The sequence below is a fragment of the Bombus vancouverensis genome, chromosome 11 (genome assembly GCF_051014615.1).
Source record: "Bombus vancouverensis nearcticus chromosome 11, iyBomVanc1_principal, whole genome shotgun sequence".
NCBI lineage: Eukaryota > Metazoa > Arthropoda > Insecta > Hymenoptera > Apidae > Bombus > Bombus vancouverensis.
Window position 1 is genome coordinate 1,987,930 of NC_134921.1, and position 27,382 is coordinate 2,015,311.

Here is a 27,382-nt window from a genome sequence, read left to right on the forward strand (position 1 = left end):
AGGACATGTTCTAAAATATCCCGTTATAACATTTTTCTATATTATTCTTTCTTTTTTCTTTTTGCGATAGCCCAGTCTATATGCATATTCATCGATTGAGTTGAGCTATCTGAAAGAAATCTTTTTTGCAGGTATTTCCTCGAATGGTTTGATCTCGGATTTATTTGATTTTGCAAATGAAGTTCTCGTTATCTTTGCATTTCGGCAAGTGTTCTTTCGTCATGTAGTTTATTGCTCAATGTCTCCATTGTACTTTGTGGCTTGAAATGTTGCTACTGCGGGAGATATCGGATGTAGCCATCGGTATCTTTGAATCTGATTCTAATAGATGCGTTGTTGAATTTTATGAGTATCGAATCCGGCAATTCCCTCTCTTCCAGCTGATCTGTTTAAAGTGCTGGCCGTGAAAATGTCTTTACAATTCCCATTGCATCTATTAAACTATCAAAAATTGCTACGTTTCGTCACAATAGTCACAGACTCAGAAATAGTAATGGGATAGACAAAACATCCTGAATGCCATCGAAACAATAACCAGATAGTAACAGGATAGCCGCGCATGATATACACCGGACGATAACCATCCCCCCCTTCCCCAGAAGTAACAAACCTTAATATTAGAACCTTCCTAAATCAGCACTCAACACCTTTTTTGTTATAACATTCTGAATCGTTACTCTGTTGGATTCGTACAATAAATTTTACTATTACGTCTAAAATCCAAATTTTTACCTTACTTGTGAAACGTTCGAACTACGACACGAGGAGATCACCGGTGATCTGTCAATTTCGTGAATTCTTGTGTCTCCTACGTGACACAATATAACTCATGATCCCTCATCTAACGTTATTGAATAGACTCCTTCATAATTACTCTTTCGTACAGTGCATTCAAAATAACAGCCTGAGCGAGCGTTGCTTCAATAATTTGCTCTGCATCAGCAAATTGTTAAACGCTTGCGTCCCCCAATGTAGCCTTCAGCTGATGTTTGCTTTTATTGGTGGGAGTCCGCAGGAGTCTACTTTCTAATGACTAATGACATGTGACACACTTAATCACTCTATCATATTTATTAAATTATAGAAATATCCTTCTCTGTCACTGTTCAAAACATAATATCGGTGCCGCAGTACAGTTAGTTTTCTCATTCGTTAATAAGAATTAAGAACTGAAATGAATAGTAAATAGATAGAAACAAATTATCGTCTTCTTAACGACAATAAAGATCATTTTACGTTGATTGTGTAGTATTGATCGCTGTATTAAAAAATGTGAAATGATAAAGTTTTCCAAGAAAATACTACCAGCTCCGAAATGTATTAAAATGTATGAAATAATTTCAATTTCAATGTAACAATAGTTCAGATCACTCAATCACTTACTGAATAGCAACTTAAATCATATATTGTAACATTTTCCAAGGCGGTGCAAATTCTCAATCATGATTGCCGCAAGAAAACTGGCGTTAAGTTGTAGAATAAGATCACTTACTAACATCTTGTTAAACGGAAACAAGCTCACACCTTTTCAGTTAATAGAACTAATTTCTTTACCAAAAACATATCTGCAAACGCAGACAATTCTCACAGACCTAACTAAAATTTCCATTTAAATGACGAAAATTTTATTTTCATCGACACTTTATTTTCTAGATAACGAGCGAGACATCCTCTTTTAACTGGAAACTTCTTTAACGTAATGGAGATATAGCTCGATTCTGTGCCGAACAAAAAAAAATCATTATTTAATCACCTTTGACCGTAATGTGTTTTGACATTTTTCACTAAATCATTAATTCATAAATATGTGGTAGCACTCGACAACAAATACCGCCACTCGACACTAACTAACACCGGACGACGGTAGTGTCACGTAATTTTTAGGGTTGGTTGGTGGAAATAAAATATAGTTGAGTCGTAACACAACAATTAACTTTGTTTTAATCAACCTTTATTGTGAATTCACCAATCACAATGTAACACGCACTGAATTAGCATAAATCACAATTCACTCCAACCACGTTATGTAAGACTTAGTTACAACAATACATTAAGTACGCGACTTATAAGGGTAGAGACCGATATAGATATGTTGACTATTCTAAGGATACAGAATAAGTGAAGTTTTACTGACGATACTGTGTCTGAGGAAAGCTAGGGGTGGGTGTGTCTAAGGACACGGGACTATCGGATTTGTTGATGACAATTTTGGTTAAGGAAGTGAGGGCAGTAGACACCGTCTCCGATTGGATAATAGGACGGTTGGTGGACCAGGAAGGGTTTTAGCCGCCCTCGCGAGAAAGTTGCCAACGGAACATACCAAATGTGGAGAAAACCAACTTTCTAAGCTAACACGTGGTAGACAATGAACGTAAAGGGAAATTTAAGACAGGAAATACCCGCTTGGTCCGGAGGACCTTAACTATAAAAATGCCAAGGCCCCTGGTGGGCACTTAAGACTATTGAGGGTGCGCGCCAAGGATATGCAGACATCTGGGTGCCATCCTGTCCGTGGTGTGTGGCCTGGTCTCTGATGTGAATTGACGTTACAGTAGCGCAGTGGTAAGCGCCTTAGGTTACGAACGTTCTCGGGACCCGGGTTCGAATCCCGGCGCCCGTAGTTCTATTCTTCTTCCACGCATCTAAATTAGAAAAAAATAGCAGTACCCCCAGCAGCGACATCTACAGCCAGCAGCTACAATCATCGCGGACAACACACGACACCTCAAATAATTTATATAGGTGATAGCAAAATACAAAACTTTCAATCGATTTGTGCTGCATTCTTATTGTTCACAATGAAATAGCTCAAAATATAAACTATTTGCAGATGTTTGAAGCTTCACCCTTTACGACAGAGTGTTGTATCATAGAACTTTAGATATTACTAGTTTCTTTATTGAGACAAATTTCCTCGTCGCCACTGACTTTCCTATTAAATAATTATTTAATAATATTTCGTAATTAAATTATTACGAAAATCGACTTTCCGTTATAATTCCAATAGTTAGCTTATTGAAATTCAAAATATTTATGCTACTTTTGAAACTAGCAATAATAACCAGAATGTTAGTAACTTCATTTGGATTTACATTGAAATTACTAGTAATGAAAAGCTAGATTTACTCGAAAAAGAAGCGACAAACGAAATTTATACTTGCATCAGTATCACAGTTTCACTTACAGTCTTCTAGTCCATTAACATTTTTTGTTCAAGAACAGATTGAAAGTAGGAATGTTTTTGGATAATCTGATTCGGGACAATATTTAGAACAATATGACCGACTTTGAGACAAATTTCCTCCGCCGAGATATAAATAAAATATCGATTGTACGTAAGAAATTTTCAGTCGGAAGCTGCAAATGAAGTTTTACAATAGTTTGCAGCAAGTTGCTAATAAAATTGTTTTTAAGCCGAGCCTTATTGCGTTACGATAACCTAACCCCAATTGTTAGGTTGCAAATGGATAAAAACTGCTTGTCAATGCGCAACAGGCTATCCACATTTGAATTATGGCATCTGGAAATACCTAGACTACGAGAATAGATCTTTCTTATGTGATATTAAAGGCTAAAAAGTTATTTATAATTTTCTTGAACCATGTTCCGTACGAATCGTATTAAAATTAAATAAGTAATGAAAATTGTAAACCTTTTAATGTTCACTACCTAATTACAAGTTGCAGTGATAGATTGATAATGAAAGATAGAAATATTACATTTGCTATATAACCCACGTCGCATTTGGAGTTACTAATAAACAAATACATACATAATGTAACGTTGATAACAAAAGAAATATTGCACTAGGAATGTTGTACTCGCGTCCATTTGTGTCCTCAGTAAGTCAATTCAGAAAGCTGTAAATATAGTACAACTAAAATTACATAATTTTTCTTGAGATATTACACAATATCTTCTGACATATTCTGATAGTAATATGCGTTATCTTGAATGTAATTCAATTACCTCTACAAGTGTAAACATTTCAATTTTCAAGATTGGGTGAGATCATAGATATCTTCGTGGAATGTAGCAGACAAATACCGATGAAAAATACGTTGTGGTATCCGAGTTGCACGGTAGTAGCAAACAAATATGTTTACGATGCACTGAATGTACTTCTAAGTGTTTTACCTGCATTTGCCGTGGATATCTTTTTAAGGCTTCAAGGTGGTAAACCAATGTGAGTATTCTATCATTTGTCAAGCACATCAAAATACTCAAAAAACGACATTTCAGGGCAATGAATATGAGCAAATTTTACAATAAATTGGTCACAGCGACAGGCTACTTCAACTCGAATGAATGGTCTTTCAAAAGAGATAACATTGCCGACATGATAAACAAGGTGAAAACCTTTGAAGATGGAAATCTTGTTAAACTGGACTTGCAGGATATGGATTGGAAGAAATATTTAGCAAATTACTTGGCGGGAATTAAGATATTTGTTCTGAAGGAAGATTCTCAATCTATAAATACAGCAGCGCAACGATTATCGATGTACGTATAGAAATATTTGATAAAATGACTCGATATGATATTTTCTTTTATTTTAGATTCTACTGGATACGTCAGATAACTAAAGGATTCGGTATAATCATTTTATTTCTGATAATATCGGTAACAATATTGCTATGCACCGACTACTTCAATGTTATGTTTCCCGCTTGAATCAAGAACAACGTATATGGAACATTATGGAAAAAGGCCTTGGAATAGGAACATGTCGCTACATATAAAGGGTGTCCGGCAGAGTTATATATTATATACTATATAGTATATATGTGATATGCTCTTCGAATAAAAACTATGGATAAATGAAGTTATTTGTCGATATTGTGAATAATATATGTATAATGCTATTGTATAATATTACAAATTATTAACATATATTAAATACACTAGATAATTCAGAACACTTTATTGCGTGCTTGCTAGCTACGACCGTGTCACGTAAAATTGATACTTCGATTTTAAGATAAAAGAAGGTTGAGTCGTAACCCAACTTTTAATTTCCTTTTATCGAATTTTATTATAAATTTTAGCACTTGCAAGAATAACACTGAACCGGAGAAAGGTGTTGTACGAGAACAGCGGCTAGAGCAAGAACTGCCCGAGCTGGCTGAAGTCTCGGTTTATATACGTTTTGATTTGAGGATGTTGTGGGGGCTCGGTGTAGGTTATGATGAGGAAAAGTATCCGAAGGTCGGGGTCGATATCCTATCTCTGATATGGACTAAGGTGCGTCACAGCCTTGGTGTAGGCTATGATGATAAGGTGATGATGTGTCCAAAGGAATCCGAAGGTCGGGGGTTGATGTCTTATCTCTGATGTAGGTTGAGATGTGATTAATGTCACAACCGCATGGTGGCAAAGAAGAACGGTTAACAACTAACTAGAACAAAAGAAGAAAGTAAGGCGATCGCACTTCCGCCGAGGACATCGATCCCGGTGGTCACGTTTATACATTTCTATTTTTATTCGAATTCTTCTATTCTAATTCGTATACTCAGCGAGATATTAAATAGCGCAGTAGAGACCGCAAAATACGCATATACAGTGCTCTCTTAAACAACGTACGGGTAGAACACCGACTGACCGCGTAGAATGTAATCCGTGTAGTTACATAGCTCCCACCCCATCTTCCCTTTCCACATAAGCTGAAGTACATAATCACATACACACATTTATGTTTTTCTAAATTTACTATTCTAAATTTACACTGTCGCGATCACTCGTTATATTCTTCTGTCATTCTGCAATCGTTGCTTTATGCATAGAGCAGCAACATTAACTTCAGACAGTTGACAAACTGTTTACAGAAGATAAGGATTTATTTTTCCGCATACATATAGTGAAACTGTACTTTGCAGAGACCGACTGGTTGTTTGATTTCTCTCCAAGTTCCAGACAGTTCGTTATGTGTTCGAATTCGGTGCCACTGCTTCTTGTATACAAGAATAATTTCTGAGGTATTACGTAGTTCACACGAATGAATTCGCATCTGTTAATTGTTAAGATATTAACAATGTACTGGATCTCGCAACTACCATCAATATTACGAGCAACGTGGAGTCAGAATCGATCGATCATTCGAAACTATTTTCATCTTCACATTCTCTTGTCTCGGGCGCAAAAATCTTTAGAATACATTTCAAAAATAATAAATGCTTCCATTGTATCTACGTAGGTCGTTTGCGCCGTGATTGTTCTCACTTTGTAGACGAAGTGGATCTTATCATCAAGATAATTTAAGTTCGAAACGATGCTAGCGCCAAATGTAACAAAGATGCTTCCACACCAACATAAAACGATTCCATTGTGTGTCAGTGATTGACTTATTTGTAAACGTGTCATCTAATCCAATCCAATCAATTCATAAATGTCATCAATGTTCTCGAGAAAGGGTTGCTAATTTCCTTATTGACACTGTAAATACCAACAGTGTCTAAAATCTCACAGGCATTGATTTAGGAATCACACTTACTTACGATGAAACTTTGTTGAGGTTATTCGATGTGTAAACAGAGAAAACTCGTGGATAAATTGTAAGGCAGAAAATATATTTAAATAGAAGTGTAATTATAAGTAAGAATGTAATTTGAGCTGGTCCAGATTCGCACGCTAGCTGTATTACCCAATAACTGAAAACCCCCGAAGACATGGTGAGAGCCCCGGCTAGATCAAGGACAGCGGAGCTGAGGCTGATCGGAATCGATATTTCGGTCGCCAAGGAGTTTCGGGACACCTTTGCTGGCGCCGAGGATGTGAGACTTTGGAGGTTCAAGTAGATACCCAGGACCTCCAGTTACGGCCAGGTCTCAGCCTGGAACAGCGGCAGCGCAGAAACTAATCCGGGCGAGAAGGATTACCCCTGGGTTGGTTAATTGCAAGGGTCGAACCATCTCGAAGAGGCCTCTGCAGTGTTTCAGATACTTGGAGCTGGGACACCTGAGGGCGACTTGTGGCTCGATGGTAGACCGGGGGCACCTGTGCTGCATCTAGTGTCTGCCACCGTAGCAGATTTAGTTTACCGGTCCGTACCTCGGCGACGTAGCCATACTGGACCCGGGAACCCGTAGGATCATGGAGTTGGGAACGCACTCATCCAGCGCACTCGGTACCCAGACCCTGCTACCTGTATTAGTTAGGCCTGCAGGGAATTTCATTCGTCTCAGGTCGAACGGGGCTACTTTCCTAACCCTACCGTCTCTTGAGGATGTTTCCAGAGCAGTTGGAACGCTGCTCACCTACCGACGGCTATTCGGAGGAACCAAGTACCCCTTAAACCGGCCGTCTGGTTAGCCTTTGTCCTTCAACCACTACCCCCACGAATCCAACCCAAATTGGCCGAGTTGAGGGGTTGCAACTCCCTCTGGACTTCACTCGATGCTCGTGATCTCAACTTTAATCATTGGTGGAACTATCGGTGTGGATGTACAGCCATGTCACTGCCGGTCAGAGATCTTGCTAACCGAACTCGACAGTTCCAGATGGGACTCACGAGGGCTCAAGACAACGGGCATCGGTCAACGCCGATGGTCCGGTCCCGGGACTTACTCCGACGGCCCCACCCTTGGCTTCGGGATCGTGGATGCGCTACTACCCAAGGCCGCGTAGAGAGAGTGTAGTATACTCCCGGCGACCTACCCTGCGGTATACATAGGGGGACTTAAGCTGGACGCTTGTCTTGACGATCCCCCCTGGCTTCGGGAAAAATATCTTTTCTTCTATAAAGAATTAGCATACTTGGGGCATCACATTTCGACAAATGAAGTTAAGCTCAACTCGATAACGATTGAGGTAATTAATACTTTGACATATTTCGCTGAGGAATGCCACAGTGTTTTAACTCAGTGCACCGTTAGATGCACCAATGACCACCGTGGCGTCGCAGAAGAAACCGTGGCCAGACATATGACCAACGTAGCAGTCAAAGTGTTAAATAATTTCCAGTACTTAAAACCCAAAAGAATGTTAACCTATTTCCTGACTGAGTAAGGTATTCTAGATGCTTCGAAAATTGCTAAAATTTCCATGCCACATACTCATCTTCTGAAGAAGAAGGTACCTTTTAATTTGCATAAGAAAGCTCAAACTGTTTTTGAAGCATTGCGAGATATCATATCTTCCGAAGCCCTGCCTCAATTCCCAAATTTGTTACAGCCCTTCTTAGTGACCATCGCTGCCTCAATTTCTGTCCTCAAAGCCGTTCTGAGCCATGGTCACATTAGTAACGACATACCCGCAGCATATGCATTTCAAACCCTTAATCAGCCTAAAATCCATTATTTCACGATAAAAAAGTAAAGCATATCCATCCGTATTTGTATATTCAACGATTCACTGTAGTCACTGTCCATCAGCCCCATGTTTGGATACATTACGTCAACGATCCAAATGTCAAAAATTATGAGGTGGCGCTCAAGATTGAAAGAATGCGGCTACTATGAATATTGTTTATAAACCCGGAAAAATCAATCCCCATGCTAACCCATTATCTAGAGTAGAACTCAATAATACCAAATTTAAATATAAATACCACTCCTAAATTCTTGTTATCTTCGTCCTCGTCCTCTAATCTTAGATGAATCCTTATAAAACGATCGTTGATGGCAACGATTTATCGATTGTGGATTCTGGAGGGAGCGAGGACACTTACTTGAAATGAGAGCTAACATCCGTTTTTACAATATATGGACAAATTAAAGTATGCAACGTGGAATTGCGATGAAGAAGACATGGAGCGTAGGAGAAAGGATATTTAAAAGGGACTACAAGAGGAGAATGAGGATGTTTGGAGCACTGGTAGAGAGTGTAGCGCTGTATGGAGCGGAGGTGTGGGGATGGAACATAGAGGAGAGACTGGACAGGGTAAAAAGGAGATACGTGAGATGGTTGCTAGGCTTAGACACAACAACACCAAACTACATCCTGAGAGAGGAGTGTAAGATAGAGGAAATTAGAGAAAAGGCACTGAAAAGAGCAGTAAGGTATGAGGAGAAAGCCTTGGAATCCAAGAAGGAATTAGTGAAGGAATGTATAAAGGAGAGAAAAAGGAATTGGGGAAAGGGCCAAGAAGGGAAAAGAGCAAGGAAAAGAAAGATGAGGTTAGAGGAGGCGATAGAGGGAACGACTCAAGGAGAGGCAGGAGATAGACAAGAAAGGATGACAGCGAACCAGATCATAGAAGAAAGAAGGAAAAGAGAAACAGAGGAGAGGGAGAAAAGGATAAGGGAATCTAAATACAACAGATACTACAGAAACATAGCAAAAGAAGGACTACCAAAGTACCTAGAAGAAAAGATGAAATGGGAGGACAGAAGTATGGTAGGAAGATTTAGATGTGGTAACGAAACCAGGGCAAGAGAACACTGGAAAGAGGAGGGAGAAAGAGGATGCAGATTATGCAAAAAGGAGAGGAGGATCTGAAGCACGTAGTAGAGGAATGCGAGATCACAGGAGGAGCAAGGAACATGGGGGAAGTGCCGAAGGAGACTGGAGAAGGACTGGCAGAACTGAAAGAGATAATAGTGAAGAGAAGAGCAGCAGAAGAGAGGGGGGGCGACAGGGAGGGAGCACAGCAAGGAAGCAAAAGCCAAAGAAGGATACGCGCTAGATATAAGTAAAGGCAATATAAGAGATGTAATCTGGAAGTCTTCCAAAGCCAAAAGGCACGGACTAAGATTAAATAATAAATAATAATAAGTATGCAACGTGGAAATAGAGCTGCACTCGATTAGCAATTCCGATCAGGACAAGCATTTCACTGCCGACGAATAAGAGGCAAATAGTAGTGGCAGGAGGCTGGGTCGTGTACACATCGTGGGTCTAACTCGACTCAGCAGTCGTCGAAGTATAAAGTAATACAATATAACGTCGTACGTTATAAAATAATACTATATAACGTTATACGTCATAACATAATACTATATTCCAGCATGCGTCATAGCGTAATAGTATATGACGTTATACGTCACAACGTAATACTATATTACGTTATACGTCATACAGTAATACTATATACCGTTATACGTTATAACGTAACACTATATAACGTCCTACATTATAAAGGATTACTATTTAACGTTATACGTTGTAATGTGATACTATGTAACGTCATACGTTATTACGTAATACTATACTCCAGCATGCGTTGTAGCGTAATAGTATATAACGTAATACTATATAACGTCGTACGTTATACAGTAATACTATATAACGTTATACGTTATAAAGTAATACTATATAACGTTATACGTCATAACGTAATACTATACCCCAGCATGCGTTATAGCGTAATGGTATATAACGTTATATGTTATAACGTAAAATTATATAACGTTACACGTTGCACCGTAACAGTGTATAACTTCATACGTTACAACGCGATACTATATATCATCATACGTTATAAAGTAATAGTATATAACGTTATACGTCATAACGTAATACTATACCCCAGCATGCGTTATAGCGTAATAGTATATATTGTAAAACGTTATAACGTAATACTATTTATTGTTATACGTTATAACGTCAAACTTTATAACGTCATGCGATATAATGACAAGCTATATAACATCATACGTTATAAAGTAATACTATATAACGTTATACTTTATAACGTATTAGTATATAACGTTATACGTTATAACGTCATACTATATAACGTCATACGTTATACAGTAATACTACATACCAATATTCGTTATAACGTCATACTATATAACGTTATACGTCACAACGTAATTCTGTATAACGTCATACGTTATTACGTAATACTATTTAATGTTATACGTTATAACGTAATACTATATAACGGTATACGTTATACCGTAACACTATATAACGTCATGCGTTATTACGTAATACTATATAACGTTATACGTTATAACGCAATACTATATAACGTAATACTACATACCGTAATATGTTATAGGGTAATATTAACTGACGTAGCACTATATACCACAATACACTGAGGTGGTTTGTCGTGATAGGTTCGGAAGGAAAACTCGGATGTATTCAACAATAAATGTTTACTCACTGTTACGCCGGGTGACTCTCTGCCTGGCCCAGGCCACACACCGCGGGCCAGACGGACACCAGATGTCCGCTCTTCTGTACGGCGTACCCTCAATAGCCTTAAGCACCCTTCATAAATCCGAGTCACTTGCCTGCTAAGGTCCTTCAGACCCAACAAATGTCTTTTCTAAATCAGTTTCTAAAGACTATTGTTTACTACGGCTTGACACGGGAAAGTTAGTTTTTCTCACGTACGATGCTTCCTACTAGCAACTTTCTATCGAGGGCGGTTAAGACCCTTCCTAGTCCACCAACCTTCGTTTGTCCATACGAGGCAATGTATACTGCCCTCACTTCCTGACCTAAAATGGTATGAACAAATCCGATGATCCCGTGCGCTAGACACACCCATCACTAGCTTTCCTCCGACACAGCATCGTCACTCAACTTCACTTCTTCTACATCGTTGGAAAAGTCAACTACTAAGTCTAACGCTAATGCCTATCGGGGCAGTCTAAGCATAACGCGAGAGTCGGTCTCTGTATGAAAATTGATTTTCAAACGACCTATAAATCGAAGAATTAAATATTCTCTATGCTTTTATTTTATGATTATCTTAATTTATCCAAAGAATTATGAACACACGCGAAAAGTCTGATCCGATGTATCGCGGTCGCGCGTTTTGTCAGCGGGCGAATCGTGCGAATGAACGTGTAGCCTATGTGCGTGGAGATGTGATTCGTAGCTGAAGCCTTCGTTACAAGTATCGCATTTGTAAGGGTACAATTTCGATGGTTCGTCCGGATAATGCTCCAACTTGTTGTGATGATAAAACTTGTACATTCCTTGAAACGACTTACCACATATTGCGCATAAAAAATCATTGCCCTTGTAATAATACGTGTTATGCTCGACTAAACGTTCGTAGGATTCGAATAACAAATGGCATATATTACAGATTGGTTTATCTTCCACAACACAATCGGAATTCAGCACCAGCCTAGAATCTTGCCCAATATGCAAGTGTCGTTCGTGAATTTGAAGACTCTGTTTCTTAACAAATCCTTGATTGCAGAACTTACAAAAGAATTTGTAGTTCACCGAACACGAAGGCACATGAGTAGCAAGCATGTGAAACTGTAAGAATCTTTTAGTGGAAAACATCGTGTTACAAACGTTACACTTTTCTGTGGCTGTTTGGCGATAGGTGCGCTCGTGTATGCACAAATTTTTAAATGTTTGGAATTGTGTTCCACAAGTAGTGCAAGGAAACTTTGTTCTGTTCATCTTGTCCGCTTGATGACCCTTTACGCATGCAATCCCATTAAGTAACCTTCTGTGTTTTGCAGCTGTATCGAATGACGAAGAGAAAGTATCATCCGTATTAAGCGCACTCGGAGACAAATAATTTTTCAAAGATCTTGTCGTCCCACCCGAAACATCCAACATTTGTTCCAAATCAGGCGACTGTACTATGCCGAGTTCCATGTCACTTGGTTCTTTCAAGGACCGAGACAAATGGTTTACACGAGGTACACGTTGTTTATTTCTTAACACTTTCATTCGACGACATACATTCTCGTGTTGTTTCAAACATGAGTATAGCCAAAATCGTTTGTGACAACCTTTGCATTTGTGTTGTTTCTTGAATGCATTGCAATTTATTTCAACATCAACCGGTGAAGCGTCCTTTTTTGATCTTATGGTCTTCAAACAATGCAGAATCATGTGCCGCTTCAACAGTGCCGACGTGTCAAACTTCTCATAACACACGCAACATTCCCTTCGTTTAAACACACCATGCTGACGTAGATAGTGAGTTAGTAACTTATTCATGGACGTGTAACGCGCGTTGCATATGCTCGAAATGTAAATCGTATGGAACAATTTCATGTGCTCGCGCAGGTTTTTCTTCGAAGAAAACGATTTTTTACAAATATGACATTGAATTATTTTCTGCTGACAGACTTTAAAGTTCTTCTGAAATTCAACCGATTCTTGTTGCAGTACGATTAATCTATCAGCGGAAGATTTTACAAATTCATTGAATCGCTTTGACGCAATCGTGTCAGCTTTCAAAGGCATGTTACATGTCGAGCTTGTTTCGCGAAAACCTTCAAATTCCTCTTTCACATTTTTCGATACTGCTTGTTTGAAAGCGTCTTCGACTTCGTCTTCGTCTTCATCTTCGTTTGACACAAAACTAGTAGGCTCCAAGAATATGTCGCATTTCTCCAAGCGGACCACACATTCTTTACACTCTAATAAATCGTAAGAATCATATAAAGAAGAACATCTTTTCACTGGCCTAAGGTTGTAAGACATATTGTGCGAGGTATTAGAGCTTTCAGATTCAGCTTTTATTTCGTTCCTTAATAAAGATATCATTGTCTTTAAATTCACGCGAATTTGAACAAATGATCTTTTCCTAACAGGAGATTCGATTCGCTTAACAGAAGAAGACATCTGAATAACTTCTGCAGCCGTTGATGTCTTGTTACTAAATGTCTCGAGCGTTAAAGTTGGAATAATAGTCGCAGTAACAGGAATATTCTCCGGATCGATAACTTTTTCCGGGCTAACCCATCTGTCATTCGGTTTGTCTTTGTACGTCGATATGAAGTCTGTAAGGACGGATTGCTTCATTCTTTTCGAAGGTGTACCATGCGAATCGTTTAACCATTTCGGATGCGTAAACTTGATCTTGCTGCTCGAATCCTTGGTGGATGTATTCTTTGAGTCATTAGATAGTTTCAAAGATATATTTATTGAGCTATTTACGTTCTTTGAGCAGGGACTGTGTGAAGTTTTTGATTCTGCCATGACTATATCATCCGAATGATTCGACTTTCCTAACGATTCTGGAGATGTTTTCATAATTTTGCTTCCACCAGAAAATATTGCGTTCCCATGCGCATGGAATAAATGAGACTGGACATGTCTTTTATAGGAAAACTTTCGGTTACAAAAATTACACTTATATCCAGACAATTTTTTCGTACAACATCGCTTCTTTAAATGACGTATTAACGAAATATGCATAGTGAAGATTGCAGTGCAATTATCACACTTAAATACATTACAGCTATATAATTTATTATGCAGTTCCAATAAATGTTTAGCTTGAAAAGTTAACAAACAAACATTGCAACTTATTCTGTTGTTTGAAGGTACTTTATGTTTACTTTTTCATCTATCAGGATCCGATTTGTTATTTTCTAAATACGTACTTTCTTGAGGAAACGCGGATTCTTCATTGTTACAATAAACGTCGTCCGAAGATTCACCTTTAAACGTCGCTGTTTCATTTTTATTCCCTGTATTTGTATCAACTGGCGACAAATCATCGCAGATCTCTGGATCGATTGGCTCTTTTTTTATTGTTATTGCATATTCAGAAGGCTGAAAAAAGATACAAACCAAATGTAACATCCTAAGAAACGAAAAATCTATGAAACAGTCCTAGTCTAGTAATTGAAGTCAATCGTACCATAAATCATGGGTAGGATAGAAAGCTACGTATAGAGCTACAGAACTAGATACTAGAAAGAACGGTTTATGACGTCATGTTTATCAGTTAGTCAGGTTCTACCATTAAAAACAATACATAACTGCACAAATCCAGAATACTACGTACATAACAAGAGAGGTGTAAATTTTGTGTAAATTTACGGCTCCATTAGAATTACAAAGAAACTTTTCCTCAACTCCTAACGTTTACCATAGGACAGGGCCGATCGATATTTTCAAACTATTGTGTAGCGAAGTCGACTATATTCAACTCTCAATTATATTCAAATGTAAGAAAAATCAGATTCGCAAACAATACTTTTAGCATGGTTGTTTAACATTATTTCATGAATGTATTCTTCCAGGTAACAAATTAGTACAAAACAACGAGCGGTCCTTCTACATGTTTAGCAAATTGTATATTATAAATGAGAAATAAAATGTACGACAGAGTAACAAACACCATGCAAAACGCTAAAAATTCCATATCATTTGAAAATATAAAAAAACAACTCAAAATGTTTGCAAAAATCACCATGAATTGTTTAAAATAGAAATATTTGTATCGAATTCGGTGGAAAATATTGTGGAATCAATTGCGATCAGCAACCGATGTGAGAAACAGTTAATGGTAATACCTGGTCAAACAGAAAGAAAACATGACTGTCAACGGTGCTTACATACGCTGAAACACTGATGCGATGAACGCATCAACGTATTCTGTTCTTTTATGATGTATATTGGCTTGCATCGATGCAGAAAGTAATATATTTTCTTAATTGGTAAGCAAAGCCAATGGATATATATTAAGTATATATTGATATACTGATATCATTTCATGAGACTTTGGAGTCGATGCGTGGCGTCATTACAATACGTTTCAGTTTGTACAGGCTGCTCAACGAATTTTCTACGCTAGACTATACTAGAACTTCTGTCCCGATGCTGTTCGGGCAGTAAGGGACATATGCAAAATTCCTCCCTTTTCACTATGTTGCCAATTTGTGTAAGAATATATATACACGCAGGCACGCGCACATGCACACGAATGCAAACGTGTATCTGTGCCTTGTTATAACTGTGTGTGGAAAAATTTTGTACATAAACTCACAGCAGCAATAGTTTTCATAACGCATGCACAAATTTAAACCTGGGCATGAGGGTACACGAGCGTTAAAACAGACATACGTTTTACAGTCATTTCGTACGTACATAGAAGTCACGGCATACGAGCGTTGCCTGTTTTGCAGAGTTGGCGTCGAAGCGCTAAATTTCTAGTTCTCAAAAATAGCGATTGTTCTTGACTGTGGCGTAAACCATGCTTAACGGAACGTTCGCGACATTGTGTTGTAAAACTCCAATAATATTTCTTTTTAATCTGAATCGATATCGAAGTGCGTTAAAAACTGTAAATAATTTGATTCATACAAATGATTTTTGCAACAACAAATGATTTATAATCAACAAATCTAAAAATCTTTGCACAAAATAGAAAAGTTTTCATTCCGATACAACTATTTGCTATAGAATAATCGTTGGACATACGTAAAAAATACGTACTCATCGAACTGAGAACGAATAACTAATGATACGTTCGTGTGACCTGCTCTATTTAAGGTTATAATTGTATAACCTTATTTAATTGTACAACAAAGCATGCCTCAGCTGAATCCAATGCCCGTACTCATATAAATACATCAGTGAAAAGGTAACGCACGTTGCCAATGATGAATGTTCCTGGTACATGTGTGAGTTTTAATCTATTATACGGCAATATATTTTTTACAACTTACGTTGTTTCAACGCTCGTATGCTTCGACGCTTGTATGCTTCGACGCATTAATATGATAAAAATCTTATCTGTAACATGCATCTTTCTTATTAATTCACTTCGTATCGTACGAATAAATAGATAACAGTGATTTACAATAATATTACATAAAACATATTTATATATGTATAAATATCAATTTTATACTCTACAAGCCTAGGAAAATTAACAACAAATAATAATAGCACAAATGGTAAACATAATCACTATACTAAATATTAACATATTAATGAAAATCATTTGTAATTCAATATTTCCATGTTTATAAAATAAAATATGTAAATGAAATTTAATTGTAAGATGATCACATTCGTATAAACTCATTACTCTACAACGGAGCAATTAAATATTATATTGATAACGAGAATAAGCAAAATTGCATCGATGCTAGACATTCTGCATTACTTTAGTATTTTTAATCCATGTATTATTATTGAGCCATAATATATAAAGCATAGACGCAAGAGATCATAGCGCGTTGGCCAAAGAAATCTTACAATTGACAGATACATTATACAAAATTTTATATACCATGGTGGAAATTCCGTCTAATTCAACCATTAAATTTCATTTCTATTACAAATCACAAGTTTGCGTCACAACGGCCAAAGAAGCAAATCTTACTTTGTCATATTGAAATAGTTAAAGAAAGTGGTACATAAACATTAATTTAATATGTTATATTAACCAAGATTTATAGAAACAAAGTATATTATTCAATACGGTCAAAGTTCTCTTATCGAATGATGTTTCAAAAGGTACTTACGTCCATTTTGTTGTCCAATTTTATATCCACGGAGATTGCATCAACGGGGCGTACGCAAATTAACACTCGGGCTATTTGCTTTATGAAATTATTATTATTATTAGACCAACTGCTTGCCTGTGCACAAAGAAAATCTATGATTAGTGAGTAGTAGACTTTAATAATATCTTCAAAGAACAATTCGCGTTTTCCTTAAAATATGTTATAACTGTACGATAACAGTAGCAACTTGTAAATAAATATAGAAATTGTATGAAATACAGTTATCAAATATATTTAACAAAACTGTAATTATTTAATAAAAAGTCGTGAAATTAATGAAAAGCAGAAGACAATGGAAAATATTTCAGGTTAACGTGTCATACATGATCTTAAAAGTTGTTTACACTCACTTATTATTCACTTATTATTCACTTATTATTCACTTGCATCCAGAACATGTTTTCCTTTGTTAATAGTTCGCGTCGAAATAGAATGTAAATTTTTTTTATACACATATAAACTTGCACAGAGAGAAAAAATACCGTTCAAACTCGGACACCACCATGAGCAGCACTGTGGGCATTAAAATGGTATCACCCACTAGTAGCAAACATGCCGCTCAGTTCAGACAGATTCACGTGGCTACAGCGCATGCGTGTTACTGAGTAGATGTTCTGACTAAGTTCACGTTATGTCCAATATAATTTTCTTCTTCACGTTTCTACATAAACTCACGTTATATATGTATGTATATCTGTGTATCTAAGAAGCAACATCAACACACGTCAATGAATATCTGATTATTCCTGAATCATAAGTATTGTGAGCATCGCATTCGTATACACAGGTCTGTAAACTCCAATAGGGGGGTGGGGGGGTAATGCTCTTAATATTCGGAAATGTGCTTTACAAATCGACCGTTAGTCGTAGCGCTGGCATTGATTTGTTAACACCATTGTTTGCATTATCACAGAAGGTAAAGAATATAAACTAAATTGCTTTTTATAATTTTCATCAATATACTTAAAGTAGACATACAGTATTTCACGTGATACAAAAGAATGTTGTTTAAATAAATGTAGTTTTACATAAGGGGGGCTAAGGTTAATTCGTACAAAAAAAGGCATGTTTTTGTGAATTTTTTGTGACGTCAGAGTTAAAATCTCTTTATTAAAATCAATAGTAAATTAAAGTATGACATTCGAAGAATATTGTATAAAATTTTCACGGAGAAATATTTAGAAATACGGCAATGGCAGTGTTACGTCGGGCGACCCTCTACCTAGACCAGGCCATACACCGCGGGTCAGATGGAAACCAGATGTCCGCTCATCCTTACTGCGTACCCTCAATAGTCTTAAGGACCCATCATAAATCTCAGTAATTTGCTAGCTAAGGTCCTTCAGACACAGCAAATATCTTTATTCTAAATCACTTTCTAAAGAGTATTGTCTACTACGGCTTTATTTATTTGTTTGTTAAAATTACAATCAATTCTCGCGTTGAGAATTTTCAGCAATTTTTCTGGCGTGGCGCAGTGATATGGCTGATTATTTATAATAAGTTAATATTTATTATAGATAAATATAATTTATAAGTAAGTATTATAAATAAGTGAATATTGCTTAATTTTTGATAACTAAATGAATCTGGCGTTTAGGTCTAGCGGGTAGTGCCTCTTCAGCCTGCGAATCTGGTCCGTCGTATGAAGTAGTCCAGTGATTATGGGGTTTCGGTGTTTGTTGAATCTTTTGCTATATCTGTCGCTATATTTTGCTATTTCCTCTTTGACTGTGGGTATCTTGAATTGTTTCGTTGGTAACATACCAAGGTGCGTCTATTAAGGATCTTATCGTTTTCGATTGGAAGCGTTGAAGTATTTCAATGTTGGAGTTACTTGCTGTTCCCCATAGTTGGATTCCGTAGGTCCAGACAGGTTTTATTACGGTCTTCTGGAGGGTAATTTTATTCTGTAGGTTTAGTTTGGAGCGTCGGCCCGTGAGCCAATAGAATTTGTTTAGTTTGTCCTTTAGTTGCTTCGTTTTATCTGAGATGTGTTTTTTCCACGTTAGTCTCTTGTCCAGGGTCATGCCCAGGTATCTGACTGAGTCCCTGCTAGGAACTGTTGCATTGTTGATGGTGACCTGGGGGCAGGTTTGTTTTCGGAGCGTCAAGGTTACATGTGAGGATTTCTTTTCGTTAATTTTGAAGCCTCATTTATGAAACCACTTTACCATGGAGTCGAGACATCTCTGGAGAGTGAATGAGGCTATTACCGGGTCTAGGTGGGTAGCTAATAGCGCTGTGTCGTCTGCAAATGTTGCTATTGTTATCTCGTTTGGTATAGGTAAGTCGGCAGTGTAGATGGAGTACAGTAGGGGTCCGAGGACACTACCTTGGGGTATGCCGGATTCTATTGGGAATGTTGCGGAAGTGGCGTCTAGGCATTTAACCATGAATTGTCTATTGGTTAGGTAAGATTTTAGGATGGAGTAGTAGGGGTGAGGTAGGATCTTTTTAAGCTTGTATAGTAGCCCTTCATGCCATACTTTGTCGAATGCCGGTTGGATGTCTAGGAAAACCGCTGAGCAATATTTTTTCTTTTCGAGTGTTTGGCTGATCGTATGGGTTATGCGATGGATTTGCTCTACTGTTGAATGTTGTTTTCGGAAGCCGAATTGGTGATCTGGGAGTGTTTCCAAGTTCTCTAGGAGTGGAAGGAGTCGATTCGTGAGCATCTGCTCGAATAGTTTAGACAGGGTAGGTAAAAGACTGATTGGGCGATAGGAGCTGGTTTCGTATATCGGTTTACCGGGTTTAGGGTTGAGGGTAATCAATGAGATTTTCCAGGCCTTAGGATAGTGTTCAAGGCGAAGGATAGCATTAAAAATCGATGTGATGAGTGCGATCCCTTTTATGGGAAGTTCCTTGATTGCTTTATTGCCTATTAGGTAGTGTCCTGCTGCTTTCTTGGGGTTGAGGCGACTGATTGTTTCTATAGTCTCTGCAGAGGAGAAGGGTTCGATAGGAGGGGACATTTGGAAGGGGGTGTGCAAGTATTCAGTAACGTCCGCGGCAGCTATGGGGGAATGGGGTTTGAATACTTTAGACAAGTATTTAGCAAACAGGTCGGCTTTTTCTATAGGGCTTCGCGCCCATCCACCTTGCGGACGGCGGATAGGTGGGATTATTTGTGGAGGGAGTGTGAGTTTCCTGGAGGCCTTTCATAGTGAGTAGTTAGAGTCGGCTGTGGGAGATAAGCTGGCGAGGTATTTTTGGAAACAGTCGTTTTTATAATTTTTTATGGTTTTGGATAGCTTTCTAGTTGCGTTGTTTAGTTTGCGTTTGTCATCCGGTGTTCTATGGGTCTGCCATACTCTTCTTAGTCTACGTTTTTCTGCTATTTTTTTTAGTATGTATTGGGGATATTCTTGTTTGCTGATAGACGTCTTTGTCGGTGTGGAGAGGCGGATGGCGTTTGTTATGCTCATGTTTAAGTATTCCGTGGCTGCTTCGATTTCTTTTAGTGGAGTTAAGGCTGAAGTTGAGTGTGTAAAGACTTCTCTAAAGAGTTGGTGTGTTGGTTGTGAATGGAGCCATTAGGTGTATTCTCGATGATTGTTGAACTGACTGTTGCTATCACGGGGGAATGATCAGAGGAGAGATCAGCCGAGGAGTTGATTTGGATGTGTCTTGATGAGATATTTTTAGTTACGAAGAAGTCGAGAAGGCGGGTATTTTGTTGGTGTCAGTGGGCCAGTATGTGGGTTCGTATGTGGTGAGGTAGTTGAGGTTGTTGTTTATTATGCTGTTTAAGAGGTTTTTGCCTCTTGCTGTAACCAGTCTGCTGCCCCATTGGATGTGCTTGGCGTTATAGTCTCCCCCATCCATGAATTTATTGCCCAGGGTGTCCAGGAAGTTATCAAAGTCTTCTTTGGCGATGGAGTGTCTGGGAGGGCAGTATACTGCTGAAGTGGTGATTGTGCCATGACAGTCTTCTATTGCTACGTTTGTTGCTTGGAGGTAGTCTTTCTGGAATGATGGAAGTTCGTAGTGCTTAATACTTGCTTTTATTATTATTCCGGTGCCACCGTGGGCCTTTCCGCTGGGGTGTTGGGTATGGTAGAATTTATAACCGTTTACATTCAGGTAGTTTTTGTCGGTGAAGTGGGTTTCCGATACGAGCATTACGTCGATTTGCTGGTGTTTTAGGAAAAGTTCTAGTTCAAATTTGTGTTGCGCTAGACCGTTGGCGTTCCAAAGAGCTATGCGCCTTGGTTTTATTTTGCGTCGAGGCGTATTAATTTATCCATGATGAGTGTTAGTAGCGATAGCAAATTATTTATTTGCTCTGATTGTTTCTCTATTAGCTTTTCAAGCCTAGAGAAGTTGTCTGTGTTAGGTGGGTTGGGGACACTATTTTGGGGAAGATTCCTTTGGCTATTCGGGTTATTTTGGATGCCTTTTACTGCTTGGGCATAGGAGGTTGAGGTGGTAATGAATTTGGTAGGACTGGGTGTTTGGTTGGTTGAGGGGATTGGGGTAGTCGTGAATTTTGGCGGGCTGGGTGTTTGGTTGGTTACCTCTTTTGCTCTGAGTTTAGGGTACCTGTTTGTGTACAGGGTTTTGTAGGCTGAGCAGCCTTTGTTGTTGGCAGGATGATCACCTTGACAGTGGATGCATTTCGCTGGGGTTTCCAGTGGTTTACTGCATTGGTCAGTGGGGTGTGTACCTGCACATTCAACACAGCGGCATGTGTGGTTGCAGTATTTTTGCGTGTGGCCGTGCCTTTGGCACCTTTTGCATTGAACTATCTCTTTTTTGACAAGCGGTGGTTCGAATTTTACTATCGCGTTCATTAGGCGACTGATATTGTAGATTTCCTTATTGTTCGGCTTTTGTTTTATGTCTATGAAAAATAAGGATAACGGGTCTTTCGAGACTCTATGCCTTATATTACTTACGTTGATGACTTCGTGGCCGAGTTTTGAGAGTTCGTATTTGAGTTCGTCTATGTCTGCTGAGTGGTGGATGTTTCATAGGACCACCCGGAAAGGCCTTTCCTGTTTGAGTTGGTAGGTGTGGAAATTGGCGTTCAGGGTCCTAAGTATCTTGGTGAGTTTTCTGTAAGCTTCTGGGTTCCTCAGCAGTATTTTTACTTTATTGTTATTTATCTTTAGGTTATAGTCCTCCTTGGAGATATCTCTCTCTAAGGACTTGATCATTGTCTGTATGTCGATGACGTCGTCCAGAAATATTGGTGGGGAGGGAGGGGATTCTCTGTGATTGTTGGTTTGGCGGCGGGTCTGCGATTTCCATGGCGTCGTTAGTTGATTGCAGTACGGCGAACCTGTTGTGGGTGTTTATTTGTATCGTTGATTGTTCGTTCCGGGTGTCGATTGTGTATGGTTTTGCTGTTTCTATTTTCCGTTTCTTGGTAATATTAGCGTCGTTGGTGCGGAGAATTCTGCTACACTTCTGCCACGGGGGAGGTAGCGCGGGGTAGTTGCGAGTCTGCTCCGGAGAGCCTGGTCGCGATTGCTGGGCCATCATCGAGCTAGTTAATTCGAAATGAATAACTAGTCGTGAGGCTATGAGGCTAGTATTCGGGTTGGGGTTAGGTGCGTGGAATTTTCTTCTCCCTAAAGGGTAGGAAACACTTGGCTGTGTTCACTTTCGACGGTTGGGCGACACGTGTTGTTTTCGGACTACACTGGGCGCTAGAGACACGTCTGCACGCTTCGGCACTCCACAGCGAACTGGTCGAACAAATTGTCTATGAGAAATATCAGGCCCTACAGCTTCAGTATTACGACTCTGTATTCGCTGACGTAGGTAATTACCCGTAATAATTTGTTTACGGTTGGCCAGGTAGTTGCAGCGGGGTGAAAATGGTTATGGGCGCTAAGGATGTCCGATCAACATCGATGACTGGCCAAAGGATGGGACATCCACAAGGCTGCTGGTCACCAGGATAATCTCCAGTGGACTTGGGAGCACACCAGTTGAAAATGAGTCACGTCGATCCGCATACTACTCTCGCTTACTAAGACTGATATCTCGCGACCATGCTAATTGTATAATGTTTATAAGTAGCTATTAATGAATTATAATGATACAGTATTATAATTTGCGTACAGATGTCGATGGTATTGATTTAGAACTGTAACCAATTTTATAATAGCATTGATAAAGATAAATGCTGTGCAAGAAGTATTCACTTAATTGTAAAGTACCGTTGAATTTTTTAAACCGTTTTTCTCGAAAACGCTAAAAATGGATGTGCAATATTTGAACAATAAATTTTCAATATACAAATATACGAAATATTATGTTTAAAAATCTGAAGAAGTAATCTATTTTTTAAAATTTAAAGTGGCTAGGTAGTATTACTTATAAAGTTTATTGAATCCAATTTATATAACGATTTAAGACGATTTAAGTTTATTAGTTCTTTTTGGCATCGATTTTCAAACAACTTGTGTGTAGAAACTTGACATGTTGCTAAATAAATTTCAAACAAAATGATAGTATATTTCCAGATTAAAAAAAATTTTCATTTGACAATCTACAAAATAAAACTGTATTTGGTAATTCATAATTTGTAATCATTCATAAATCGAAAAATAGGAGCAACTTTTTGTATTAAATATATAATTATTTAAGAAACTTAAATTTTTATGAGTAAGCAGAAAGGAAAACCATTAATAGTTTCGGAAACCAAAAATTGTTTTGGCAGTTAAAATACATAAAAGCTCGAAAAAATTAAGGGCATGATGTATTCTATTTAAAATCATTGGTTTAGAAGATCGTTTGAGAATGAACATATATGTACATATTAACATACTAATCAAAGTATAGAATTCCAAACTTCGTTTACGGTGTTCTGTCCTACGATCTATTTGTAATTTCATATTAAAATTTAATTTTAATTTCCACCGCTATAAACGCTACAATCTTATTCTGTACTGAATCGGTAACATTGGGAAAGACAATAAAATGGTAAGGAAACTCTAGAGTACGGTTGCATACACAGGCCTGAACATTCTAGTGGGAAAGATCGCGATTATATAAACAGGCACAAAAAAATTCTCGTTCTGCGTATGAGTGATATGTTATAAACGTCTCTGACAAAGCAAGAGACAAAACACTCCATGTTCATTTTTTGCGACTTCATTTTCGGATAGTTTTCGATCGATTCGTTGAGCTTTTACATTTAACGCTACTTTCGCTATTCTTACCACTGAAGGTAAATTATGTAAACTAAACTACTTTTTATAACATTTCTTAACATATTCAAAGTAAACATACAGAAGAATGTTATTTCAGTAAATGTAGACCTATAAAGAAGAACAGAGTTCAGTTGCAGACACGGCCGTGTTGCAGATTGCAGACACAGGGCACGTCACGCAACGAAGCCCAACAGACTAACAAATCGATTGAAGCACCTTACTTTTAGAAACATTTTCTGACTCATAAGTGATTTATCCCCTCCACTCTAATTTCCAGACCTGTGTATACAACCATGATCTATTATAGGGCTCGTAAATCTTGGGAAGAAAAAAGCATTGAGTGCCAGGTCTATTCTGTATTATGTCTGTATTACCACTCAATGCATTTCTTCATCCCAACCTTACCGACAAGGTACAGAATCAAGGATAAATATAGAGATCAACGTTTATGGACGAAACACAGTCAAAAAATAGACACTGAGGATAAGAGCCTCTGATGATCAACGATTGCACTATCCGCCAATGTGCTCCTGATGGTAGAAACGATTGAATGCCAGAGGAAACATACATACACTACCAAAGGTGAGTTTGGGGTACTTATTTATGCTTAGTATAAATTGTTTTCTATTGCTTTTATTTTCTAGTTATTTTCTTATAAATTTATTATTATTATCCTAACGTCAACAATTTTCATTTATTCGTTACATGTATATGTATATCATTTCTTATGATAATTGTTTACGAGATTGGTATTGATTAACATATTTTTCAATTAACATATATATATAAGATAGTCTGAAAGATATTAAAAATTTAAAGATAATAAAAATTTTAATGACGCGTTATAATTAATATATATTTTTATTGATTGTTTAGCCAAATGTATTTATTATAGCAGTAAAAACGGGTTGAAGCATAAATTCTGCATTTTGAATTTAGCAATTTTGTTCGTCGAAACGACTTTGCGCTCATTATAATTTAACTATTATTACTTATGAACATTAATAAATATTTTTGTTATCAAGGGCATCATTCAGAAGGCAATCAATATCAGCTGCCACTTAGAAAAGATTATCTGATTTTAAATAATAAAGATATAAGTTAAAAAAATGTTTTACCTGACATTTATAAAACGCATGAGAAACATGAATCAATACGAACAAGGAAGTAGGAGGTATCCGAGTCCTGAATAAAAGTTTCACTGATAAAGTAATAGAGAAAATATTTTCAAAATATAAAACGGACAATCCCCGTTTACTCTGTGATAAACTTTGTGGTCGAGCCAGGTAGGAAGGAACCTAATGATTTTACAGGAAAAAGTTTAGAATGCAATATAGGTGTTGAAAAGACCTACAAAGTGAGATCTATAAAGTTAAAATCTGTCCATACGTTAACTTTCAAAAGAATATAGAATATTCCTTCCATTTTTATGGTAGCGGATCGGTATAAATTCTTTCTTCTTATTTATTTAATAGAAAAGTCATACTTTTTTAGAGCCACGAATTTTTACCTTTCTCAGTATCCACATTTTTCATTCTACTTTTTTTCTGTAAAATCGTTATGAATTCTCCGATCATTACCGATCGCTTCCTTCTACACACGAAAACCCTTCTTTTCACACCCTTATGTATTTTTCTAATAATTGTAATAATAACAACGTTGGCAAAGAGTGTAGCAGGATAAGAAACTCAAAAGCGTCCTTGAACCGATCTTTACCAAACAATGGTTTACTCGATAGCTTACCGAAAGAAAACATCGTAAACCAATTCTCAACATTTCACCTCGACCGGGAGGTAATTGTTACAGTTGTACAATACATTACGATTTTTATGATTGACGATGTAAATTTGTTTATTGCAGTAAAAGTCAAATCAAAAAGTTCTCTTGTTTTCTCGGTTCTCCCTTAACTATGAGGTGTATTTCAGTTGTATGATAAACTAAGTGATGAATTTCCTGGTTTTAAAAAAGTAATCAGGATTCTATGGAGAATGATTATTCCAAGCTTCGTGAAAAACAGCGTTTCGATTCAAATCCTACACGTACGATGTACCGCTTAGCTTTTCGACATATTTTATTAACGAATTTTATATACATGTACGAGCAAAGGAAGCAATATCACGTGTTCAGAAACTCGCCCATCAGTTGAATGTGAAATTAATGAGTCGCTTTCCATCAAATTCACAAACTCTAACGCAATAGTTGATATTTAATTATTTGATTGTGAGTATTTTGCCGGTGAATTATGAAAGCTCGTGGAAATTGTCGAAGCTGCCGACGTGATAGAAAGTATATACTCGTGAAGAGTATCCTGATTGGTTTGATTAAGAAAATCTAACGAACATAGAACAAACGCGTTGAACTTGTTACGCATTAAATTTTATTCTAGAATTCGCGTGGATGATAATTGTATTAAGATCGAAACAACGTTTGTATAAAACGCATGAAATTAAAAATTGTTTGAGATTTGTAAATGTTTGAAGAAAGACGTTGATGGTTGTTACGTCGCGTGACATAACCGTACGCCATCCCTCGTTGTCTGGTCAGATGTCCACCTACTCTTACTCAGACCCTCAATAAACCTAAGGAGGATAAATTTAAGTATTTTAACAATCAGGACTCTCGAGCCCCGTAAATGTCTTTGATCCTTCGAGTCGGATTATGTGTCAAGTGAAAAGTGCACGCCAGTGACACCCACCACCATACAGTTCGAAGAGGTGTAACCCGTCGGTTGAGGAACGCAACTACGCAGCCTCCCGTCCCAGCTGGACAATCATTATCATAACGAGTTCCAACAAGTTCAATCTCAGGCTCACATCATTACGAGGGTCAACTTCGTGAAGGAAACACCTACACCACGAAGCACATCTTGCGACAAACCACGTCTTGTAACGAGCAGACAACATTAGCTCCTTGCGTCGGAGACGAGGCTACCAAGTCGGCCGATTCACGCTCCTATCGAAACGATTAAACGAATAATCAGGATAAATCCGCCTTATTATTCTACCAGTTGAATGACGCTTGGAATTCGTT

At 37.8% G+C, this 27,382-nt stretch overlaps 2 protein-coding genes across 2 annotated transcripts in view; one reads left to right on the forward strand and one right to left on the reverse strand.

Moving 5' to 3' along the window:
* The window catches only part of LOC117160794 (putative fatty acyl-CoA reductase CG5065), a 37,628-nt gene extending 32,789 nt beyond the window's left edge, over positions 1–4,839 (forward strand). Inside the window, exons 6-8 of the mRNA XM_033341796.2 lie at positions 4,001–4,186; positions 4,243–4,503; positions 4,560–4,839. Of these exons, the coding sequence (XP_033197687.2) occupies positions 4,001–4,186; positions 4,243–4,503; positions 4,560–4,674 (562 nt within the window). The 3' untranslated portion in view covers positions 4,675–4,839. The remainder of the gene's footprint in view (positions 1–4,000; positions 4,187–4,242; positions 4,504–4,559) is intronic.
* A 6,825-nt stretch (positions 4,840–11,664) lies between these two features.
* On the reverse strand, positions 11,665–14,073 carry LOC117160792 (uncharacterized). Its single transcript, XM_033341794.2, has one exon. The coding sequence runs from the start codon at positions 14,071–14,073 to the stop codon at positions 11,665–11,667; it is 2,409 nt and encodes an 802-aa protein (XP_033197685.2).
* Between the last annotated feature and the right edge of the window lie 13,309 nt (positions 14,074–27,382).

What these genes read in the sequence shown, in the direction of transcription:
- LOC117160792 (XM_033341794.2), bottom strand. Translation starts at nt 14,073, where the DNA reads ATGCATATTTCGTTAATACGTCATTTAAAGAAGCGATGTTGTACGAAA.